This window comes from Mustela nivalis (assembly GCF_964662115.1).
Source record: "Mustela nivalis genome assembly, chromosome: 1".
Taxonomy (NCBI): Eukaryota; Metazoa; Chordata; class Mammalia; order Carnivora; family Mustelidae; genus Mustela; species Mustela nivalis.
The window spans coordinates 41,115,471-41,138,072 of record NC_139020.1 but is presented as its reverse complement, the minus strand read 5'-3'; the positions used below and the strand labels follow the sequence as shown (position 1 = coordinate 41,138,072).

Below are 22,602 nucleotides of genomic sequence, written 5' to 3'. Positions count from 1 at the left end.
TTCCGTTACTTATAAGCAAAATATTTGCCAAATAAAGTTGTGTTTTTTAATGACAAAGGTAATACTTACTGCTTATTTTTTCTAGCTTATTGATAATGAGATTTAGAAAACAAAATTGATTATATAAATGAACATTCCTCACTACTGGAGAAAAAAGAAACAGAAGCACATTCTTTGTGGCTTATATAAATTTCATTATTTTGCTCTTTAAATAAGCACATATCTTATAATGTTTAAAAAAGCTTCAAAGACCACTTCTGTATTCCAATCTGTAAAAAATATTTTCATTATGTTTATTATAAAAATATAAATGTTTCCACTACAAATCATTTTACATTAGTAAGAGGCCATCTACATTGTATGATATAAACTAAATGTGTAATTTTTGAAAATACAAGTTTAAAGTAAATACATATTGCCAATCATATCACATTTATACATGGCTTAATTGATACTTAGCACAGCATAAACTGCGTGAGTTACCAAAAATAAATAATATATGTAAATCAAATTTAAGATACAAAACAGATAATATGGTACATAAAATTGTGAAGAAGTGTGTTTTCATGTTTATTGAAAGTCAATGCATGTCCTATACAAAGAGATGGCCATCAGCATTCTAGTACCTCTACTCCACAGTTAAGAATCGTACACTGTTATGTTTACATATGTACAGAGTAAAAAGCATGTAAAGTAAATTTATAAGAGGTCAGATAGAAAAATAGTGGAAAAAATGAAGAGCAATATACTGTGTATACAATCTCTACTTTCAAATGGAAACCACAGCCAAAAGAAGTGAAATAGATCTAGCAAATCTCAACTTCTATTAATTCATGAAATGCACAGATTTTGAGTATTCTCAGAATAGTAACTAAGAAAGTAAATGCTAGTATGGGAAAAAATGAGATTGAAGCCAGATTTAAGTCTTGATGAACATTCCAAAACACAAACAAAATATCTGATTTACAAAAAAAAAAAAACAAAAAAAAAAAAACAGAAAGAAAAAATATCTTTTAGCTGCTTCTAGCAGGCTTAAGTGAAATTTGTAATTAATTTCATAACCGCATATATCTTTTTAAAAAGTTCATGCTCTTATATATCCAATACAGAATTCTAGTAGGATGATTTTACTATAAGGAATATTGCAGAAATCTAAGAAATAATCTCATACATGAAGGAACACAACCTAAGCTTTATTACACTAAATTTACAACAGATTAGCACTTGTGAATTTTGATCTGTGACTGTAAGGTGTATAGTGTTCCATTGTGCATAAGAACATAAGGGTTGCAGCTTTGATTTATTCATCCAACTCTTGTGACGTATGCATTTCTCATGTCTATTCCCATAACATGATCCTATCAGCATTAGAAAGAATATAGATAGAACTAAAATGTTGCTTCACAATATATTAGTCGCTAGATCTCCATCAGGTATACCTTTTCAAATATTACTGAGTACACTCATATTTGGCCCTTATGGAATAGTAAATCTAAGTTCCTGCAATGAGAGATCTCTCCATTGTCTACAGATTTTTTTAGTCATTTGCTAGATAACCAGCTCGTGTGAAAATCAGATGCTCAATAAATGCAGAGAAGTTCAAGGCTTCTAAGTTATACACCAAAATTACAACAGGTGCATTTCAGTGGAAGACTCTTAAAGATAATATTACCTGCTATTGATGATCACAATGTTTAATTAAATTAACTAAACCCCAGTGACACGATGAGTAGTTTAGTTTTCATTATTCCCTATAAACAGTTCAACAAGTTTAAGCAAAGATATTAAGTGACATTTCAAAGCCAGTCAGCAAGTGATTTTTGTTAACTCATGCATTGGCCTCTAGGCTTTGTTGCCAATTAATGCAGCAATCTAAATAGGATTCCAATTTTTTCCAGTGTAGCTATTCTCTACTCAGGAGCTCAAATGTAGCTCCTTTACTAATGGAGGGAGTTAATGGTCTCCTAAGCACCAGAGCAGGGCAGGTATGTCATTGAGAATCCATTACATACAAGCCAGTATATTACACTAAATTAGGAGCATACAGTTTGTAATAAATGGAGAGACAAAAATGGATAGGATAATTCAAACTGAGATTTAAGTAATGTATGAACAGAGAAGGGGTTTGGTTTCTCTCTTTTTGTATACAGATATAGGTACATAGAAGTGGATGGTTCAGAAAATCTGGAAAGAAACCCATCATTCCCCATGTCTAGTTTACCATGTTTCTTACTGCTGACAATTTTAAAGAACATTTGGCACTTGGCTGTAACAAATCCAAATTAAATCATCATGCTATAAATAGAAAATAATAAAAACAATTCAAAAGAAAATAAATATGTACTTTTCTTCAAAATTAAGACACATTTTTACATGGTAATACTTAAGAAGCTAACAATTAAAAATGTATAGTACTTAAAACAACTACAAACTTCATTTCTAAATGCTTTTAACAGATAAAAGAGAAAAATACAATGAAAAAGGTAGTATATATGGCCAGATAGTTTGAGGTATAAACTCCTCTATTTTGCTTGCTTTTAAAGAAACAAAATACCTGTTACAGATTTCTTCTGTGTATAAAAATATCACAAGTCTTTTCTTTTGTGGCTATTAGTAAACAGAGCCACCATGTTCATCTTGTTATTACACTTGTTCGGCTTTTATGATAATCAGTTTATGATCAATGGCTCTATGCTAGTTCTTCATCATTCCACGCTGAAGAATTTTAATTTAACCCATCAACTAATATAAAAAAGCAATTACAAAACAAAATACACCCCCCTCCCATCCACTAAATGATAGGGGAAAATAAAGAGTCTTTCAATTCCATGTTAAGGCATTTGTATTCATATCTGAGTGTCTTATTGGGCTTGGGATTGCCACCAGCATCTCCAGCATTATCATCTGTCTGCAGAATGATACTAGATCTTCCACAGCCACCACTTTCTTCCAGAAATTACACTTTACACTGGAACTGGACTGTTTTTTGATTGTGTTTCTAGAGCTTTAATGCTACTGATGATTTTCTTCTGTGGACCAACCACAGTGACACCAACCTTTTTCATGTCACTGTAAAGAAAGAAGAAAATGTGTGGTGAGAATCTTGGTTTCCTGGATGGTATATTAGCAGAAGATTTTCAATCAGCAAATCTTGCACAAACATATATCCCAGTGCTTTGAACCTAATTTTCTGATTTTTGCATTATCCACGTACTCTATCCTGATGATTCCACCTCCATCATTATGAAGAATAGATGGTTTAATGGATTGACTTGTGTCCCCTCAAAATTTCTGTCCAACTGGAACCTCGCCATGTGACGTTACTTGGAAATGGTGTCTTTGCAGATATAATCAAGACAAGGATGGAGATGAGATCGTACTAGATTAAGGTGGGCTCTGAATCCAAAGAGACTATATTTAGACACAAAGTGACACAGACAAGAAGGCCATGTAAAGATGGAGGCAGAGATTGTGGAGTTATGTTGCTGCAAGCCAAGGAATGTTAGAATATACCAGAAGCCAGAAGAGGCAAGGAAAGATTCCCCCACTCCAGACATTTTGGATCATGTATGGGCCTGCCAATGCCTCGATTTCCAAATTCTGGGCTCCAGGAACTGTGAGAAAATAAATGTCTGTGGTTTAAGATAATAAGTTTGTGGTAATTTATTATGGCAGTCCTAGGAAACTAATATAGATGATAAATTCTTTGTGGGTCATTATCCAATTTCCTTATATCTGGGCTAGCTTGGGGATTATTTTTACTGCAAGAGCATGTTGGAAGTAACACTGTATCAGTTTCCATTTTCAGGTCTCAAGAAATTATAATATTCCATTTGTGTTTTGAGACACCATCACTGGGCCCTGAGATGCCATGTAATTCTGACTAGCTTGAGACTATGACATTGGAGAAACCATGTGCAAGCATTTAGTCTACATTGCCAGCTGTGTAGCCGTCTGCATCAGGGCAGACATAAAGGAAATCATCTCAAGCCTTCTGGACTAGACCAGATTCATGTTAGATGAATGTTTCAGTCAGCACCAACATTAGGTAGAAGAATCACCCACCTGAGCTCTGCCCAAATTCATAACTGATGACATCGTGATATACAATAAAATTGTGGTTTTGAGGTAGTTAGTTATATAGCCATAGACAACTGAAACAATTTCTTTAAAGTATAAATTCCTTTCCAAGTAAAAGCAGTGACTATGATCGATTTCCATTTATCAAAAATATTTAACTTAAAATAGTTCAAACTTAGAAACCTAGAAACCAGGCATTAAAAATAAAGATTTTTTTTATTGTGGATGCAAAAATAAAGATTTTAAGAACAAAAGGAATTTCATTTGGATGTGGGAGAGACTTAGCTAAGCATGTGCAAATGATTAATTAAATTACCTTGATTCAAGTATTCGTTCAAAAATTCACCTCTTTCAAGTCTTGACTCAAACATAGCCCTCTCAGAACTCCTTAACTGAACTTCCTATTTAATATTGCAAAACCTCTTGCACTCATACCTGCATTTCCTATTTTCTTTCCTTGTTTCATTTTCTTCTAAAGCATTTATCACCAACCAGCTTTTTGCCTTTCCTTCTGATTTATTTTCTTTATTCTCTGTCTTTGTCCCATAAGAAGTTGAATTCCATGTGAAAAGGGATTCCTGTCGGTTTTGTACTCTGTTTATCAACCACACCTTGAACAATGGCTATCATTTAGTAGTGGCTCAATATCTACTTAATGAAGGATGAATAAATAGACTAAATTATATTTACCTGGGGAAGGCCATAGAGGAGTAAAGTATTGCTTTGCAAGGAATGCCAGGCTAACTGAGAATGGCCAGAAGGAAAAATATGCATTCAAATACGTGCACATACACAGAAACATACAGAAGGGCTTCTTTCATTTTGATCATAAAGAAAAGAAAGAAAAATTGGGAGTTCAATTACACAGAAATGGACCAATTGATTTCTTAAAAAATGGGTTCCCAAGCAACAAAGGTGTACAAGCAGACACTGGATAACCATTTTAGAAGGAATCTACATGATATTTATGTATCTGCTACAGAAAATTAACCAAGATGGGGTTGCATTCCTATCACCTAGGTTGGGAATAAAATCCTGATGACCTGCTCTTACCTCCCTGCTACCTTTCAAGGGGCTGATAAATTCTCAATGTATAGCTTGTATCTTGTCTGAGTCTTCTCTGAGTTTCCTCTAGCAGCCTTGCTTCACCAGGAAGGCTAGTGGTTAGATACGGTGACACCAGACTTGCTGCTCTGTGTAACTGTGGATAATGAAACTCTCCCTTAGAGTAACATAGGCTATTTACATATGTTGATCCCCGCTTCTGAGAATATGTGTTGTACAGGGGTTTGCTTCTTTATATACCATGAATCTATCTTTTAAATGAATAAAAAGCATTTCCCCATTTATCCTTAACTATAGAAGTTTACAGACAGAAAACAGGGAGATATAAATATATTTGTACGAATCAATAGATCCTCAATCTTTTTGTATTTCTCCTCTCATTTTCTTCCAATTCTATATTATACTTTCATGACTTGCCCAGCTCTATGACTCTTGTTCCAACAGGAAGGGACAAGTGTTCTTCAGTACATTGTCCCCTTTATCACTTTTTTCCCTCTCATCATTTTTTTTTTTTTAAATAGATGTATGTCTTAAACACACTCCTCAAGAAATCTCTTGCATAAAACTATTTCATATTCTGTGCCTGGACCCAATGTAAATAAATAATACATAATTTTGTATATATTCAATGCAAAGGATTCTTGGAGAAAATATAAAGTAATTAACTCTTTAGGTTATACCTTAGCTTAGATTTTTATGTCCCCTCTAGCTTCCCTACCCTGCCAACGTGTCTCCTACCCAACCAGCCTGCCAAGTCTAAAATAGTTGTAAACATCAGCTCCTGTAATCTAAATAACATTCCCACGTGCTTATCTCATTTTGACTACCCTATTCAGAAGAGCAGTGGAAAAGTTCAAGTCTAAAGAGCAGCTCGAGACTGAGACCAGAGGTTAATAAGCTATCTGGCTGGCACTTCAAAGGCAAAGGATAGGTGATGACACTGTAAGAATGGCATCCAAGGGTGCAGGATAATGACCTGTAGCAATTAATCTGCCTAATATTCATTGCACACACTCAATGCTCTCTCCAGTTTCTGTAAGCACTCTTGCCCTTTCTTGTTCTCTCTTCCCATTTCACATTAACCTCCCTAAATCCATCGGAGGCTCTGCAATAATATTTTAAAACGTGTTATTTTGACTGAACAAAACTGCATATTTTCTGGATTTCATTTGAAAATTAGATAGCTTGATTAGCTTGTGTGTCAAGGAAGTCCCTACACTAACTGAAATAGATAATTATTTACTTGGATATGAAGCTCTATTGACCCTTTTTCTGTAACTTGAAGATCTGGAGAGAAGAAAAAAAAAGAAACTCAATATCCTTTCTTAAGCATTCTGTCCTATTTGAAAAGAATATCTAGAGTTATTTTGTCAAGAGAATCATTTCTGAATTGAGTCTGGATGACACAAAAGAATCGCATTTAAACAAAAAAGCCCAAGACTGCAAAAGGTAGGATGAAATACCAAGTTAAATATTTTATAACATTTGAGGTAAATATGTTGCCTCATTCAATTTCCCCATATTGCGTATTATGCATTTTTTAATACATTTTCATTTTTGTTATATAAACTAGGAGCATGAAGGACAGCACACTGCAGAGATCCACAAGACAATTATTTTCAAGGAGTTTTAGGTCAAAGATGTTAATTCTACATTGTCCCTGCATTAAGGAGATAGGACAGGAGAAAGAACATTGTGGGGATTGAAGTAGATGTGGAACCATCTGGCTTCGTGTGAAGGACAAATCTGAAAGAGCAGAGTCTCCCAGGAAAAGTCAGCTTTCATCTTCCGTGTACATTCACAGGTCATTCAAATAATAACAATTAAGTTAAAATATTTTCAACAGCCAAAAAGAGCTCACTGTCCAACAATGGACTGTGGAGACAGACACATCCCAAACTTGGAAGTAGAGCAAATGCCACTACTTCATCGTTTTAAGCAAATAGCCTTATTACCACATTCACAGCTCCCAACATATGACTCTATTTAAACTGTGAGCTAGCAGTTAATCATATTAACAGTGTTCTGCTAATCCACTCTAGCATGCTTTTTCATTATCTAAAAGCTCTGAGTGTTGATATTTGATGGAGAATAAACATTTGTATACCTTTGTCTTTGGAAATCTGGCAATGGTGCAGAAATGTCCAACTTTGTGTTTGTTCTTTGCTATGCCTCTGTGCTCTGAAGCAGGTGTCTTGTAGAGCATAACCCTAATTGTTTACATTACTAAAATAAGAATTTATAAAAATATTTAAATACATTAATATATCCTGAGACTGTGTCTGATCAAAATAACTACCACAGAAACTCAAATGGTATTGTTGATTGAGTCAGAAGTCTATTCAATAAACATTACATTCCACTTCATACAGAAAAGCCAACATGTGTCAAGTAGATTGGAGTGGGTTTATTTTCTAAGAGCAAATTCTCCTTCAATAGGAACGTTCCCTTCCTAAAGATCTTTTTGTGAAGTTCTGTGTTTCCTATTGGAATGCTATATTATACATGATAAGCTTTACGTATTTGTTAGGCACTTGTATCTCTATTAATTATACTGTACACTCCTTTTTGACATCTAATCTGTTGCTCTCCACAGTGACTTTGTTTAAATGACCAACAGGGTGACAATGAAAATCTTTAAGTATTCAACATTTGAATATTAAGATATTGAATGGCAAGGATAAGACTAAAGGAACTTGTGCATGGAAATGCAAAAAGAAAGTCACTATGCAAAAAAAGAAAAACAATGCAGTTAAATTAGGACATCAATTAAATTGGTTTTCTTTCACAGAGAGATGGAGAATATGGCTTCTGGCTTTTCCTTTTCCACTTCCCAATTACCATATCTTATGAAGGAGGACTAATTTTATTGATTATATATTGGATTCAGTTAATTCTTTATAAACTCTCTTTGCCTTAGACCCATGTGTTCAAAGGATTCTTATTATATCAAAGAATTCTTATTAGCAAAAATCCCTAAGAAGCACAGCATGTTATACTTGATATTTGACCTTTACACATGACACCATAAATTAACACTAATTAATGCATACTAATTATGCATATCCTGTATTTCCAATCTAACTATAAGCCTTTTAAGGAAAACAATAATATTATGTCTTAAACATATTTATAACTTCAGTTTCTAACATGATACCCTTCAAAGGATAGACAGTCAATAATAAGTGATGAAATACAATTATTTAGTATTTGTGAAACTACTTTTAGACTTTAATGTGTTTCCCTATATGCCATCCTATCCACTTAGTCCTTAATTTTCCTCTTCTATAGAGGTTGGGCTTTGTTATAAATAACAGAAAATCACAAATGCAGGAATGCTTTAATCATCATGCTACGTTTTCTTATGTCTTAAACTAAGAACTTGGGTCATTAGGGCTGGGAGTGGGTATGTATCTGTTGGTCTATCTGAGAAAGGTCATAATTCAATAAAGACACCTATTGTGGGGAGCTATGGTGAGGGAGAAAAGACATCAACACACATAAATCTAGAAGATGTCATTGACAAAGAGACCCAGGACCCAGAGGACAGTAAGAACCTCAGAGGTTCAGCTAACATGTATAGCTCATTAATTCAAAACATGTATGTCCAGCAGAAATTTCAGAATCATTCAGTCTTAAAATTTTTCTCTTACTCTGTGGAAATCTTGGCTATGGTGTCACAAGAACTGTACTCCACGCCTGTGAAGATTTCCTTGCACTGTGCTGTCCGGACACCATTAAGCCAGTCACCTGTTGTGCGGAAGGTAGTGATGTCGACATTGCTTTGGTCCAGAAGAAGATTTGATGGCCTGCAAAAAACGAAAACACCAAAGGAAGAGAGATCAGGAGTCAGCAGTGTTACTGCGTGTCAAAATTTGACACCAACATCAGCAGGAACTTCCAGACTTCATGTGGTGTTCCTGTTTATTTGTGGAATTTATCTGCCATGAAGGCTTCATCTGTTCAAGCTGGCAGCTTGCAAGAATACTGTGCAATCATCTTGTCTCAGTGCTTCCCTCTCCACTCACGACCGCTTTGTAAATCATCAAAACTTTGCCAGTGGAATGCATAAATAGACCAATACATACTTCTTCAATTATTTTCTTTAACTATTAGCAAAGATGGTGGCAATTCAGGATCCAGTTATAGTAGACATGCCATACTGAATACCTGTCTGGAAGTTCATTTGTAGACATTGTACAGGTTGCTGTCTAAAGGACAGTTGAATAACTGAGACTGAATTATGGTAGGGCATAAAATCAGCACAGATGTAAATAATGTCACATAGGTCATTAAAAATAAAAATCACAAAAGAAATAGAAAAAGTAGATGAGTAACAATAAATGAAATTCTCACATATATGACAACATCGAATGGAGTTCATGATTTATAGAGAAAGATGAAAGAGGGAGAGATAAATAGATAATAGATATCATGACTGTGGTTTATATTGCACAATACAATCATCATTAAGGGAAACTTCTAGAACTGTTTTATATAATTACATGCCTTACCATAGATCTATGCCCAACTGCAAGATCTGGTGAATAAAAGGAACAGCAGGGACATAAAAGAAACAGAAGGGACAATATTTTTATCCTGGGAGAGCCAAAAGAAGCAGCCTTTTGGTAAAATGCCCTTGGGGTGTTTTTTCAGCTCTCAGTGACCCATATAATTGTCCTTTGACTCATAAGACTGGGACCAGTTACCAGATAGAAAATTGATTGTCCTCTTTTTTCATTTTCTCCTCTCAAGGAAAGGAGCTTGAGCAAAAGTAGTTATGAAGACCTTTGTTTTGAGATGAATATTAACAACTGGCAATAATGATTACATTGAATATTATGCTTCTATACTAAGCATATTACACAGATATGAAGGGCTTTAATTCTTACAACATTGATGATAATATGTCCCTACAATAGATGTGGAAACCAAAACTAAAAGAGATTAAATCACAAATCTTGGTTTCCTCAGGCAAAAAAAGGCAAAACTAGGATTTAGAGGCAAGTTATTTTGTACCAAAGCCCACACTCCTGGCCACTGGTGGAACTTTGTTCATATTGCTTTTCTCGTGTTTCTCTTAAGTACTTTGTGGTTCCAAGATGTGGCCTCTTTGATTTTTATATTCCACAAAATGTAGAGGTCTAGTGCACAAGCACTGGAACCATAAGGCTTGGGATGAACCCTGGATATAGCTCACACTATCTGATCTTCCTTCTTTCTTTCTTTCTTCCTTTCTCTCTTCCTTTCTTTCAGATTTATTTACTTATTTGAGAGAGAAAGAGAGAGAGAAAGAGTGAGTGCATGTGCAGGTGGAGACAGAGGGAGAGAGAGAGACAATCTCAAACAGGCAGTACACCTAGCAGGATCCCAAGAGCTCAACACTGGGCTCAATCTCATGATCCTGATATCATGACCTGAGCTGAAATCAAGAGGCCAATGCTTAATTGACTGAGTCACCCAGGCAACCCCATTGGTTTTCTTATCTTGTCTGTTTGCACATCTGTAAAATGGGAATGACCATCACAGTAGATTTCACACAACTAAAGATTAAATGGGGTTTAAAAAAGAGTACATATGTTAAGTGAAACTCAGAGATGTGTAGACATGTAATATGATATCAGTTAGCTATTTGTTATTCTGACATAAGGTAATACATCTAGTCAAATGGTTGAAGTTTTTAAAACTTCAAAAAGAAAATAATAATCCCAGTTCATGAAAAATACTAGGAATGTGGTGATGCTGTTAATTATCTTTCTGAGCAACTAGAAGTTTAGTCATGTACAATCTTAGGAGCATAATAGGGCAACAATCTCGTAAAGCAGGTATAATTGGAGACCTCATTAGAATAGCCAATAACTTTTATAAGCTCACAATGATTCTATAACCAATGCTTGCAAATAGGTATGCTATTTTCACTTCTGTAGTTTCTGTTTTCATTACTGCAAATAATATATATTATTAACATTAAAAATGTGTGTGTCATAACCCAATCTTTAACTTATAATTGAGAAGGTACATTTAGATTTTTACCTTTTCAAAGTTATCCTTCAGAATGTTTCATGTTTTGTGATACTGCAGTTGAATTGAATTAGCATTGAACTCTTAAAATTTTTTTAAATTATTTTTAAAATCTCCAATGTTAGGATTTGTTAACTAAACTTCATATTTTCCTATCTATGAAAAATTAAATACTTTGCCTAAATGAAATCTATTTTTTGAGGTGCAATTTAGAATTGTCAGAAGACAGAACAAATGAAGAATATACTAACATACATTTATCCTTATTTTAGAAACAAACTCAGCTCTTTAAAGTACCAATTCAATAATATTTTTAGAAGTAGCATGGAATAAAGACAGAAGAAACAGACTTGACAAAATTAAACTGCTTAGTGTTTTATCTATGAATAATAACCATTGATTATCATTTAGGAAATGTGGTAAAGCTCATGTTCTCAGGAGGAAAAGTTTCTATAAAGCAAATCTACAAATATGCCAACTCTACTGACATTTAAAAGGAATTTTTAATTGGGAGATTTTTATTACCACTGATAATATTTCTCAACTCACTCCTATAGAAAACATGCTTAAGTGTGAGGCTAATATTCTCAAACCTGAACAATTTTGTATCGTGTCCTAACCCTGCAGGCTACTGTTGGAGACACATGAGAGAATGTAAATTGACAGTCCATTTGGATTTTGATGGGGATACATTAAATTTTTTGATGAAAATAAATTTTTAAGTATTTTTTTCATTTGATATAATGAAATATTAAGGAAATCTTAATACTCAGTTGAAGAAAAAATTGATAGCATGAGAGCTTGGTTCTGTCTGTATTTTTATCCTCTACAGATAAAATAGCTCAATAGCTAGTTCCCTCCCTCTCCTGATCATTTGTAAAGAAGAGGGCAGCTGAGAAGGGATGGCTTTTCAACCTTCTTTCCATTAAACTAAACTCAACTATTGCAATTTCATCTACCTCAAGTATTTTATTTATAAATTAAGACCAAAAAATTACAGAGTTTATAATTTCATTTATATATTATAGTTTAGTTTTAACTAACAGAGGTTATCTTTAAAAAATGGAAAAGAGACAAAAATTAGATATTATTTTAAAAATCATTGACTATCTTTCCTTCAAGGAATACCTAGAAAACTACACAATATAAATAGAACATTGTATAAATTATTCTCTTCGGGGGAATATGTAAAAATAATTTTCTATGACTCTTTAAATTACTCATCTGTAAAAAAGGTTAAATCATTGAAAATTTCTTGGTTTTGTTTTCTTTCCCAGGAACTTGAGGAATTACAGATGCAGATACACAAGCCAGATTCCAAAATTTACACAATATTCTTGGATTGTTTTAACATGGCCCTCATGGGTGAAATAGCTTTTGTCACTAGCCAGCATTACATAGAACACTGGACCCCTTGGATAAGTCACAGAATTAGCAAACAAAATTGATAGGAATCCCATTAAATCAGGTGGAGATAATTTTATAAGAAAAATGAAGTCATACTTAGAAGACAATAAAATACTAAACCATCTACAGGCAAACGTGCACACACACACACACACACGCACACGCACATGTGCATACAGGCACATACACACACACACACGCCCGCGCACACACCCCACAGCTTGTATTTCTACAGTAGCTGCAGTAAAGAATCTAATGTCGACTCTTGGTCCCATGAACAGCAATACTCCTTTATTTATGGGCTTGTGGGTATGAAGAATCAAACCCCAGGACATTTATTCAGAATATTTATGAACTGTGCCTAATAGCAAAATGCAGAACTTTTTCTTCTCAGTTCAAACTGGTTTGTATTTTTAACTCAACACTATAGCCAGACTCAACAAGAGTTTAGAGAAAATTAGTATAAACAAATTGAAATGGAACAGGACGTGCAGATTAGGGATTAGAGTGACCCCAACTGAGTTTTTCTGTTTATTACTTGGATCAAAGTACAATGAAGACAAAGAATGGCCTAATTTTAATGCCAGTGACCTCAGAATAACCAGCCCTGCAAAGTATCATTTTTCCACTTCCAGGATTTCTCTGGGGAATTCAAATAAAAATTGGTTCCTTTCCTCCTCAGAGAGGACATCTGGAGAGTTTATCAATGGATAGGAATTTGTCTCTCACTGTGAAGAGCCTGTGATGTCTCTTCATGCGCACCAAGGGAATGTACGCTTTTTTGAGCAGCTGCAGGCATTGGCTATTTTTTTTTTTTTAGACCCAGCCCCAGACTTGGGTCTGAAGGGGAAATTTATAGGCTGGGTGATGTGCTCCGTGAGCTCACACTTTTACTAGACAAATTAGATAGGTTTCAATCCATGCAGCTGTAAACGGTGTCCTGCAGAGTTCCACCTGATCTTTTACAGCTTTTCATAAATCAGTACCTACTGGCCGCAAACCGCAGTCATTAAAAAGAAATCATGGAAATTACATGTTTGCTCAGGGGAAGCAAAAAAATAACTTTCCTCCCCCTTCTCTCTCCCTCCTTGTATTTAGGCTTGTGAATTATTCTTTTATGGATTTTCATACTGTTGCATTAAAGAGGTATGCATGTATTTTCTTCCCATCAATTCCTATTTTACCTGCAAATGGTTTCATACCAATTAGCACCCAATATTGGGGACCAAATATCAATAAAGAACTGCCAGTCCCAAGAATATCTTCCATAATGAGGTTATTTCAATATTGAATTAGAATTCCAAATCACTAGGATTGAATGTTAAGTTATCCTTTTAGAATATAAAGACTCCTTTTGGTATACAAGTGGCTTTATTTTTCATGTATTAAAAACAATGATTAATACACATTTCCTTGATAAGTAAGTAGGTCCTAACTACATTTAGAAGTAAATATCAATAACAGCGGAGATGAACACTCTATGACTATAATTATCTACATTTTGTCTGTTGTTCTGAATAGTTCCAGGGAATATATGTACTCAAGTATAGTTTCTTAAAGACAGAATATCAACTATATCTATCTTTATTATTGTCTGAAATTAGTTGTCTAATTTTTCAATGATTCTTCTTGATTAATTGTTAATTTTTTTTATTTTAAACAATGTCTTCCTGCTATAGTTCAGGGGTAAATCTTGTATTTGTCAATTTTTATATGTGGATAATTATCTACATTTTGTCTGTTGTTCTGAATAGTTCCAGGGAATATATGTACTCAAGTATAGTTTCTTAAAGACAGAATATCAACTATATCTATCTTTATTATTGTCTGAAATTAGTTGTCTAATTTTTCAATGATTCTTCTTGATTAATTGTTAATTTTTTTTATTTTAAACAATGTCTTCCTGCTATAGTTCAGGGGTAAATCTTGTATTTGTCAATTTTTATATGTGGATTTATTACAATTTTGATCTTTTTATCACTCATATTAAAAATTCCACATAAGATTAAAAAAATTTAATTTGTCCTAAGTAACTAAAAATAATTTTGAGTGTATAGAGTTCCCAATAGGAAAGTAGTATATCCATGACACATTAAAGAAAAGTAAAGTCCTTGTGTTTATTTTAGTTATCTCTGGGCCTTAAGGATAAGAATCTTAGCAGTTATAGCTATTACATCTGGTTTAATTCCCCCCAATGGCAAAATTACCTACTTTGATTTTTAAGATTAAAAAAAAATCATCTGGGTCTTTGGCACACTCGCTTCCCTATAAAAGGTTCTTCATCGTATTTGATCAGTGAGGAAATTCCCCTTGTCAGTTTCAGAATTGGAGGTCAAAGTCAACGTTCGGAAATAGATTGTTTTTGATTGTTAGACTTCTCTTATAGGATGTAGTATTTGTCAAAAACAGTTATTCTCAAAAAAGAATTCTATCATATTCTCTTAGAAATCAGAAGTATTTTATTTACATGAATTTACTGCTATTAACAGGGAAACATTACTAGTGTTGCTTATGTTTACTCCTATTTATCTTGCCAAATTAATAATAAAAAAAAAATTCCTTCAAAGTTAGTGATCAATACAATGGAACAGTATATTTTAAATTATTTCAATAAACCACCTGAGTATAATTGGATCTATAGAACCTCATTCTAAATTATAATTAGAGGGATGCTTGGGTGGCTCAGTTGGTTAAGCACCCTGCTCTTGATTTTGGCTCTGATCATGATCTCAGGGTCCTGAGATGGAGCCCAGTGTTGGACTCTATGCTCGGTAGGGACTCTGCTGGAGATTTTCTCCCTCTCCCACAGCCTCTCCCTACCATTCACATGCTCTCTAAAACAAGTAAATATTTTTAAAAAAATTTTTTTAAATTACAATTCAATACATCGTTTAAGAACTTATGCCATGAATTTGGTTGCCTTCACTTTAGAACCTCATTCTAAATACATGGGATGTATTATTCAATACTTTATGCCAAAAATATGTATTCCATAAATTAAAATATTATTGAAGAATCCAAATGCCTGGAGTATTAAATTATGTAAATTTAAAGAAAAAAAAGTCTCTATTTTATTTTATATAAATGTCCATAAGTTAAAAAGGAATTTATTTAGTGCCTAAATAGAAATGAATCAATTCATCTCACATTTTTCTCTATTGTTAGTCTTCTTTATTTTTAATTTAGCTACATTCATAAAAATAACTTAATTCATTTAAATACAGGAGCTATATTTTATATAGAATATTAACCATTTGAGTATTTATATAGCATAAAATATGTACCATAAAATAATTTAAATTATACATGATTAATTCTTCAAAATAGTCTCTTTTAAAAAATGAATTTTTAAATTTTCTTGGTGGGGGTAGAGAGGGAGACCAAGAGAGAATCTCAAGTAGGCTCCATGCCGACACTGATCTCACCACCCTGAGATCGTGACTGAGCTGAAATCAAGAGTCAGACACTTAACCAACAGAGCCACCCAGATTAAAAATGAATTTGATTTATTTCTCCTATCTGTGTAACTAAATTATATGTTAAGTAGGAGAAAATTTATCATTCTAAGACCATTTTCTATTTAGTTTTATGGAAGTATTTTTTTCCTTTTTTAAATTATTTATTTATTTATTAGAGCGAGAAAGAGCACAAGCCGGTGGGGAGTGGTAGGCAGGAGAGGGAGAAGTGCCCTCCCTCTGCCTGATGTGGGGTTCCATGTTCCTGGGACCCAGGAGCATAAGTTGAACCAAAGACAGAGGCTTAACTGACTGAGTTACCCAAGTGTCCCATGGAAACATTTTCTATCAAGAACTTCTTTAAGAAAAATTTTGTTCTTTTTTTCTTTTTTTAAGATTTTGTTTATTTATTTGAGAGAGAGAGAGAAAGAACACAGAGCTGGGCAGGGGTGCAGAGGGAGGGGCACAGGGGGAGAAGCAGACTCCTCACTGAGCAGGGAGCCTAACAAAGAGCTCAACCCCAGATTCCACGGGTCATGACCTGAGCCAAAGGCAAATGCTTAACCAACTGAGTCACCCAGACTCCCCGATTTCTTCAATTCTTAAAAAAGGAGGGAACTTTGTTTACAGTTTTACACATGTGTGTTACATTTACATTTTTTTCTAAATTTTTAAAAGCACTGTTTTTTTCATTAACTTTTCACATCCAATTATAACTAAACCTCTTAAAATGTTGTATCTCATGTTACCATTGTAAAAGAATCAAAATACTTCTCTAAAAAGAACCCAATGTTATCACCCTTGCTTAAGTGAATGGCTTTTTTCTCTCAGTCGTCTTGTTTTCCCCAACACTCTTAAGCAGCTTTTGATAACAGTTCATTCTATCCACTTCTGGAAAATTCCTGGAGCTGTGGATTCAGTAATGGTCTAAGTCACATTTTTAATTCTGCCCCTGATTTCTACCAACCACTTGGTATCCTTCTGCTCTGTGATTGGTACTGTTCCCCCAAAGCTCTAAAGAGACCGTTTTCTTTCTCTCTGGGTAGTGTATGCAATGGGTTAATGCTCTGAGATATTTATGAATGTTTCATACTTTTTCTTTTTCTTTTAGGACTGCCATCCACTGACATTAATTGGCTCTACAATCCCCTTATAAGGGGCCAGAAATCCTCATGAGCTACCATCACACCATGTTACATAGGATGGAAGCATTCACCCGTTTCAATTAGCTTCCTGGCCCTTACAAACATTTTGGTTCTGGATTAAGTGATGGAGGCGTTCAGAAGCTTAAAAAGGCTCCCTAAACATCAAGAGAGCCCAGAGGCAGCAAGAAGCAGCATAGAGACAGATTGGGGGAGGGGTGGGATGACCCAATGTCAACTTCTGTGACAGACACCCTCCACTACTCATAGATTAAAATCTCCCTATAACCATGAGATATCAAAGTTTTAATTACAAATTACAATACTAGAAAAATAAAAAGAGATATATTTGTGGTAAAGCCCATCATTACTAGGGGCACCTGTGTGGCTCAGTCAATAAGTGCCCAACTCTTGACTTAGGCTCAGGTTACGAGATCTAGCTCTATGTCAGGCTCTCCACCCAGTGTGGAATCTACTTGCCCAGTTTGTGTTACCACTCTCTCTCAAAAAAATAAAATCTTAAAAAAAAAAAAAATCAAACAAACCAACCCAGCATTGCTAGATTGAGGTCTGTACCCCTAGGCAAGTTTCTTGAGGCTTTTTATGATCTTCATAGAGAAAAGGCTCTATATTGATTGCCCAGGTTTAATTTCTCCCCCAGTTTGATATGTGAACTTGTAGTTTCCTGTGGGACTTGGTCTCATTGTTCCAAAATGCTCTTCTGTCTCACAGACCTGCTCTTCCTTATGCCCTTCCTATGCTGTCAGTGAGAGCACTGTTCTCATGTCCTCCATTTTCAAAACCTAGAAGTACTCTCCAATACTTTCCCTGTCAATCTGCACAGCTCCTTGGCCACCATGTCCTATAATACTTCAGTAAAACTTTTAGAACTCATACATTTTCTTTTTGTTTCCTCTGCTCTACCCGAGAGAAAGTTCTTTCTTAAACAACTGAAATCATCTCCCAACTCCTTATTATGAATGTCTTTACTCCAGCCCTTCTTAGAACTATCTGCCAGAGACCTATTTGATAGGCAGCAGACCACATGTCACTTAAGTATCTTCCATGGTTTCTCTTTTCTTTATGGACAAAAGTCCAGATCTCTAATGATGCCACAAAATCTTCCATTATCCTGTGAAATAATCTATCAGGCTCTTTCTTCATCTTTGCCTTTTTAAATCCTATATTTCTGCAGAATTGTATGATGCCAAAAAATTTGGAAGTATCTTGAGTTTTTGTGTGTTCGCTTCTTTGCACAGTGTTCCCATAGCCTGATGTGATCTGATCTGCCTAAAGATATTTCATCCAGTGTTCAAAAGTTACTTCTTCTCTATGACTAATCATCATAGAGCCTAGTAAAATGCCTGGCACAAAGTAACTTCTAATTGAACATCTGTGGCTTCATATCAATGTACTGTCTAAACTTCAAGTTCATGTATGTCTCCTTCAATTACACTACTTTTAGGAAAATAAATCAATTACCATAAGACAAACATAACATAAAATTTTATATAACTCTCCTTCTCTTCTCACCACCGCCTGTAATATCTAAGTTTTTAGTTGGCACACCTTGACCATCTGCTAATATATCCTCCTACTTACAGCAGGAATATTCACAAAAACACTCTCAGTGGAAGGTTCTCTGGGAATTATTCTGTTATGAATCACCAACTCTAATGAAGGTTGAAAAGTGAAATGATGCATTGTAGAAGGATTTCTGTAATGTATATGAAATAAATTTTGCCATGAAACTAACTAGACACAGGCTGACTCTGGAAAACATCATCTCCATTGGAATGATGGAATAATGTTACTTTTCCTAATGGAGTTTATAGGCATAATTCTATACACTAATCTAAATAAGTCATTCAGAAACTTGAATTCTTGGTGCTACCCACAAAATCAGATGAGGACAGTCTCCTAGTGTGCTTGGATGAGGACATTTTGGAGGTGAGTTGATAGAGACATGAAATTTTCCTTAGGAGAAAATTTTAAGATTTTAGTATTATGACTAATGTCTGCATAAATCTATATAATGAAAAGAAAAAAAAATAACAAGAATTTTTTTAAAAAAATCCTTCTATTGAAATGGATGTTTATTATTTTAGAAAATGTATATTGGTGTACTTAGTAGATAGTCATTGAGTTCCCAGTACCAACTTGGTACTGGTAATATAAGAGAGACATGGCATCTGATCTCATAGGACTTAGAATTTATCTGAGTAATGGATACTTAAAAAGAAAACACACAAAAGAAATTAAATTAGGAAAGCAGTGGAAGGGTGAAGCTACCACGAGAAAACAAAAGCATAAATTTTTTTGAATATTAATTTTGAAGACACTGTGAGACTCTGATTTGAGAAGTTTGGCCATGAAGTCCTGTGGATAAAGAAGGAAGGACCTGGCAGAGATGTGAGACCAGCAGAGATAATGTTGGCAAACAGCATCTCCTAAATTCCCTGTGTGATAAAAATCACCTGAAGTTTTTTTTTTTTTTTCCTAGACCAGGATAACTGTCTATTTAATTAGTTATCCTGTGATTCTTATTGCCTGGGAATTTTTTTTAAGATTTTATTTATTTATTTGACAGAGCAGGCTCCCCACTGAGCATAGAGCTCCATGCGGGGCTAGATCCCAGGACCCTGGGATCATGATCTGAGCCTAACGCAAAGGCTTTAACCCACTGAGCCACCCAGGTGCCCCTTGCCAGGGGAGATTGAGAAACAATGTAATTTAGCACATTTCTGTGGCAATGGTTCTGCCCCCCAAAAGTATCTAGATATGCAAAGGAGGAAGGAGGGAGAGAGTTGGGGGAGAGGGAGAGAAAGGAAGGATTTGCCTCTGACAAGTAGATGGACACTTGCTCTACGCCCCTCTTATAATTAGAGAGAGAGAGAGAGAGAGAGAGAAAAAAAAAAAAAGCAAGACGGGTAGGTGCAGGCACCTAATTTTTTGTTTTGTTGCCAGAATTTCCCATCTGAGGGCTCGTATTTTCTCAATGAAGTATGTGGCAAGAACATCACTGGAAAATTAAAGGGGGGTGGGAATGAGTTTAATCAGTGATTATAAAGGATGAAATAAACATTATTTAAAATGGAAAAGCAAATTTTCTAAAGAAAAAAATGTTTTCTTGACACTGTTATATGGAACTTAAGGTTGTTAACTAATAAATTTACATTGATGCAATCCTCCTGGTTGTGTGTTTTAAGGGCAATAAATAAACATATAAACAAAACTTCCATGACTTTTATATTTAAGTGAATTAAGATATATGGGACCTCTTAGAAAAATATTTTCCTAAAGTTACTTACTTCGTGACAAAATACATAGAATTTATCAAGTACTAAGAATATATATTAGGAGAAATAATATTCAATTTCAATAAGAATAGAAAAGTGAATTTAAGAAGTATTTTAAAATTTGAGTACTAGGAGATATCCTGTTATACTATGACCAGATATTAACACCATTTCCCCGACACAGAATTGGAATTAAATATACCTTGATCATATTACATGAGTTAGAAATATTATCTTATAGAAATGGCTTGCATGTCTTTTTTATGATATGGAAAGAACTGAAAGATATTTATTTTTTGTTGTTCTTGCTTTCCCCCCATGACTGCTATTGAGTAAAGATCAAAAGAAATGGATTCAGGGTACAAACTATGGCCCAGAGAAGGGATTTCTCCAACCCGTTGTGTGGATCCAACGCATCGGGCAGATTTCCAAGAGAGTCTGTACAGTTTCTCTCTGTGAAGATTTGAGCAAGAGATTCAATCTTACAGGATAAGTTACAAGTAGTTTTTCCTGCTAAGGATATATCATCAAGTTCAATCTTAGTGACCCCTAAATGTTATTTTCAACAAATAATCTATAATCTTAGATGCTGATATTAAGACTTTGGTTCAGATTCCTCTTATTCATTTCATCCAAATATAGTGCAAAACCTGGATCATGTAGTCTTAATATAATTGTTCCTCTTAATGTTAAAATGTTAAAAATCATATGCTATTATAAAGTGCAGCAGCAAATGCTCTATCAATTTGAAAAATCATAATTCTCGGTGATTATCAGCAAAGACAGCAAAAGAGAAACAAACTCCTTTGAATAAAGCATTATGTTATATCTTTTTGATATAACATTTTTTATGAGTCATCTTTTACATGAGTCATGGTAAATCATCACTCACTATGTAGCATTTATACATCCCATTTACTACTGTGGATATATATGCATACTGAGAATATAGTTCTTTTACTACAATCATGTAATTGTCCTATGAGAGCACATATCATCAGAATGGAAAAGACCTGCTTTGCTCTTATGTGTATAATAAGAATATAAATCTTTAAGCATGACAGCTCTCCCTTTAGTTTGTCTGAGAAGTATTAAATATATTAACACCTTTTTTTCCCTTCTCATGGCCACTGACAAAATTCATCTCTCATTCCCTACTTCTCCAATAGCACTTTTTAGATACACTTTAACTTGCATTCCTCAAAATCATTAAGAGAACAGAGGAGGAATATGCATAAAATTTCATGTCTGTCACGCATTTGGAATTGCATTATAGCTTTGATGTACTGACATCTGTCTTCTGTTGCCGGACACTGACATTATTTTATACTCCGTTTTATTCTCTACAGTGTCTAACAAAGTCATTGGCACACAATATAGGTTCAAAAAATGTTTGTTTAGTTACACAGTGGGGGGAACTGCATCTGCTGGCCCAGTGCAATGTTTTGGAAGCTTTATTATTTTTGAAGCTTTATTTTAGATGAGGAATGAATCACGACTTTGCTAGAATTCACCACCACTCCAGGAGATTTCATTTTTTTCTCTTAAAATTTTTGTTTACATAGTAGAGAGTGAAAAAAAGCTACGTGTCCAGGGTTCCTATCTCCCGAAGATTTAAACCCAAGCCCAAATGTAGACTCACTCAAGTCAAGCTGGAAATTAAAAATATCTCTGAATTTCATCATTACGATTAAACAACATAAGAATTTCTCTTGGAAGTTTTTTTTTTCTTTTTTTTTTTTTTAAGGAAGAAAAGAAAGACACTTTTCTCCAGTCGTCAGGAAAACAAGCTTCAAAGAATGCAGTTAGGGAAGTGGGAGAAGAAAATTAACACAGTGGAGATACAGAAATACACTGATGTGTGAGTGAGAGCAAAATCTGAGTGTCACCTTGCTGCCGCGCTGGTGATGATCTTCAGGCTGCCTGGGTTCCGGATAAGCTTGTCCAGAATGCTGACAATCTGCTCAAACTTGGGTCTGTTGTTTCTGTCTTTCTGCCAGCAGTCCAGCATCAGCTGATACAATGCAGCTGGGCAGTCCATGGGGGGCGGCAGCCGATAGCCTTCATCCACAGCTTTAATCACCTGTGTGAGAAGCAGTTTCCAGGGACTTCAGAACTGAGACTCCTTTTATT

At 34.6% G+C, this 22,602-nt stretch overlaps 1 protein-coding gene across 2 annotated transcripts in view; it reads right to left on the bottom strand.

Annotated features, from left to right (window-relative positions):
* Nucleotides 1-262: 262 nt before the first annotated feature.
* Nucleotides 263-22,602, bottom strand: part of EPHA3 (EPH receptor A3) — a 364,189-nt gene continuing 341,849 nt past the window's right edge. For both annotated transcript variants that reach the window (XM_082745038.1, XM_082745039.1), the window contains exons 15-17: nt 22,359-22,552; nt 8,799-8,954; nt 263-3,069 (exon numbers count right to left, since the gene is read on the bottom strand). In XM_082745038.1, coding sequence (XP_082601164.1) covers nt 2,964-3,069; nt 8,799-8,954; nt 22,359-22,552 — 456 coding nt within the window. In that variant the 3' untranslated portion in view covers nt 263-2,963. The remainder of the gene's footprint in view (nt 3,070-8,798; nt 8,955-22,358; nt 22,553-22,602) is intronic.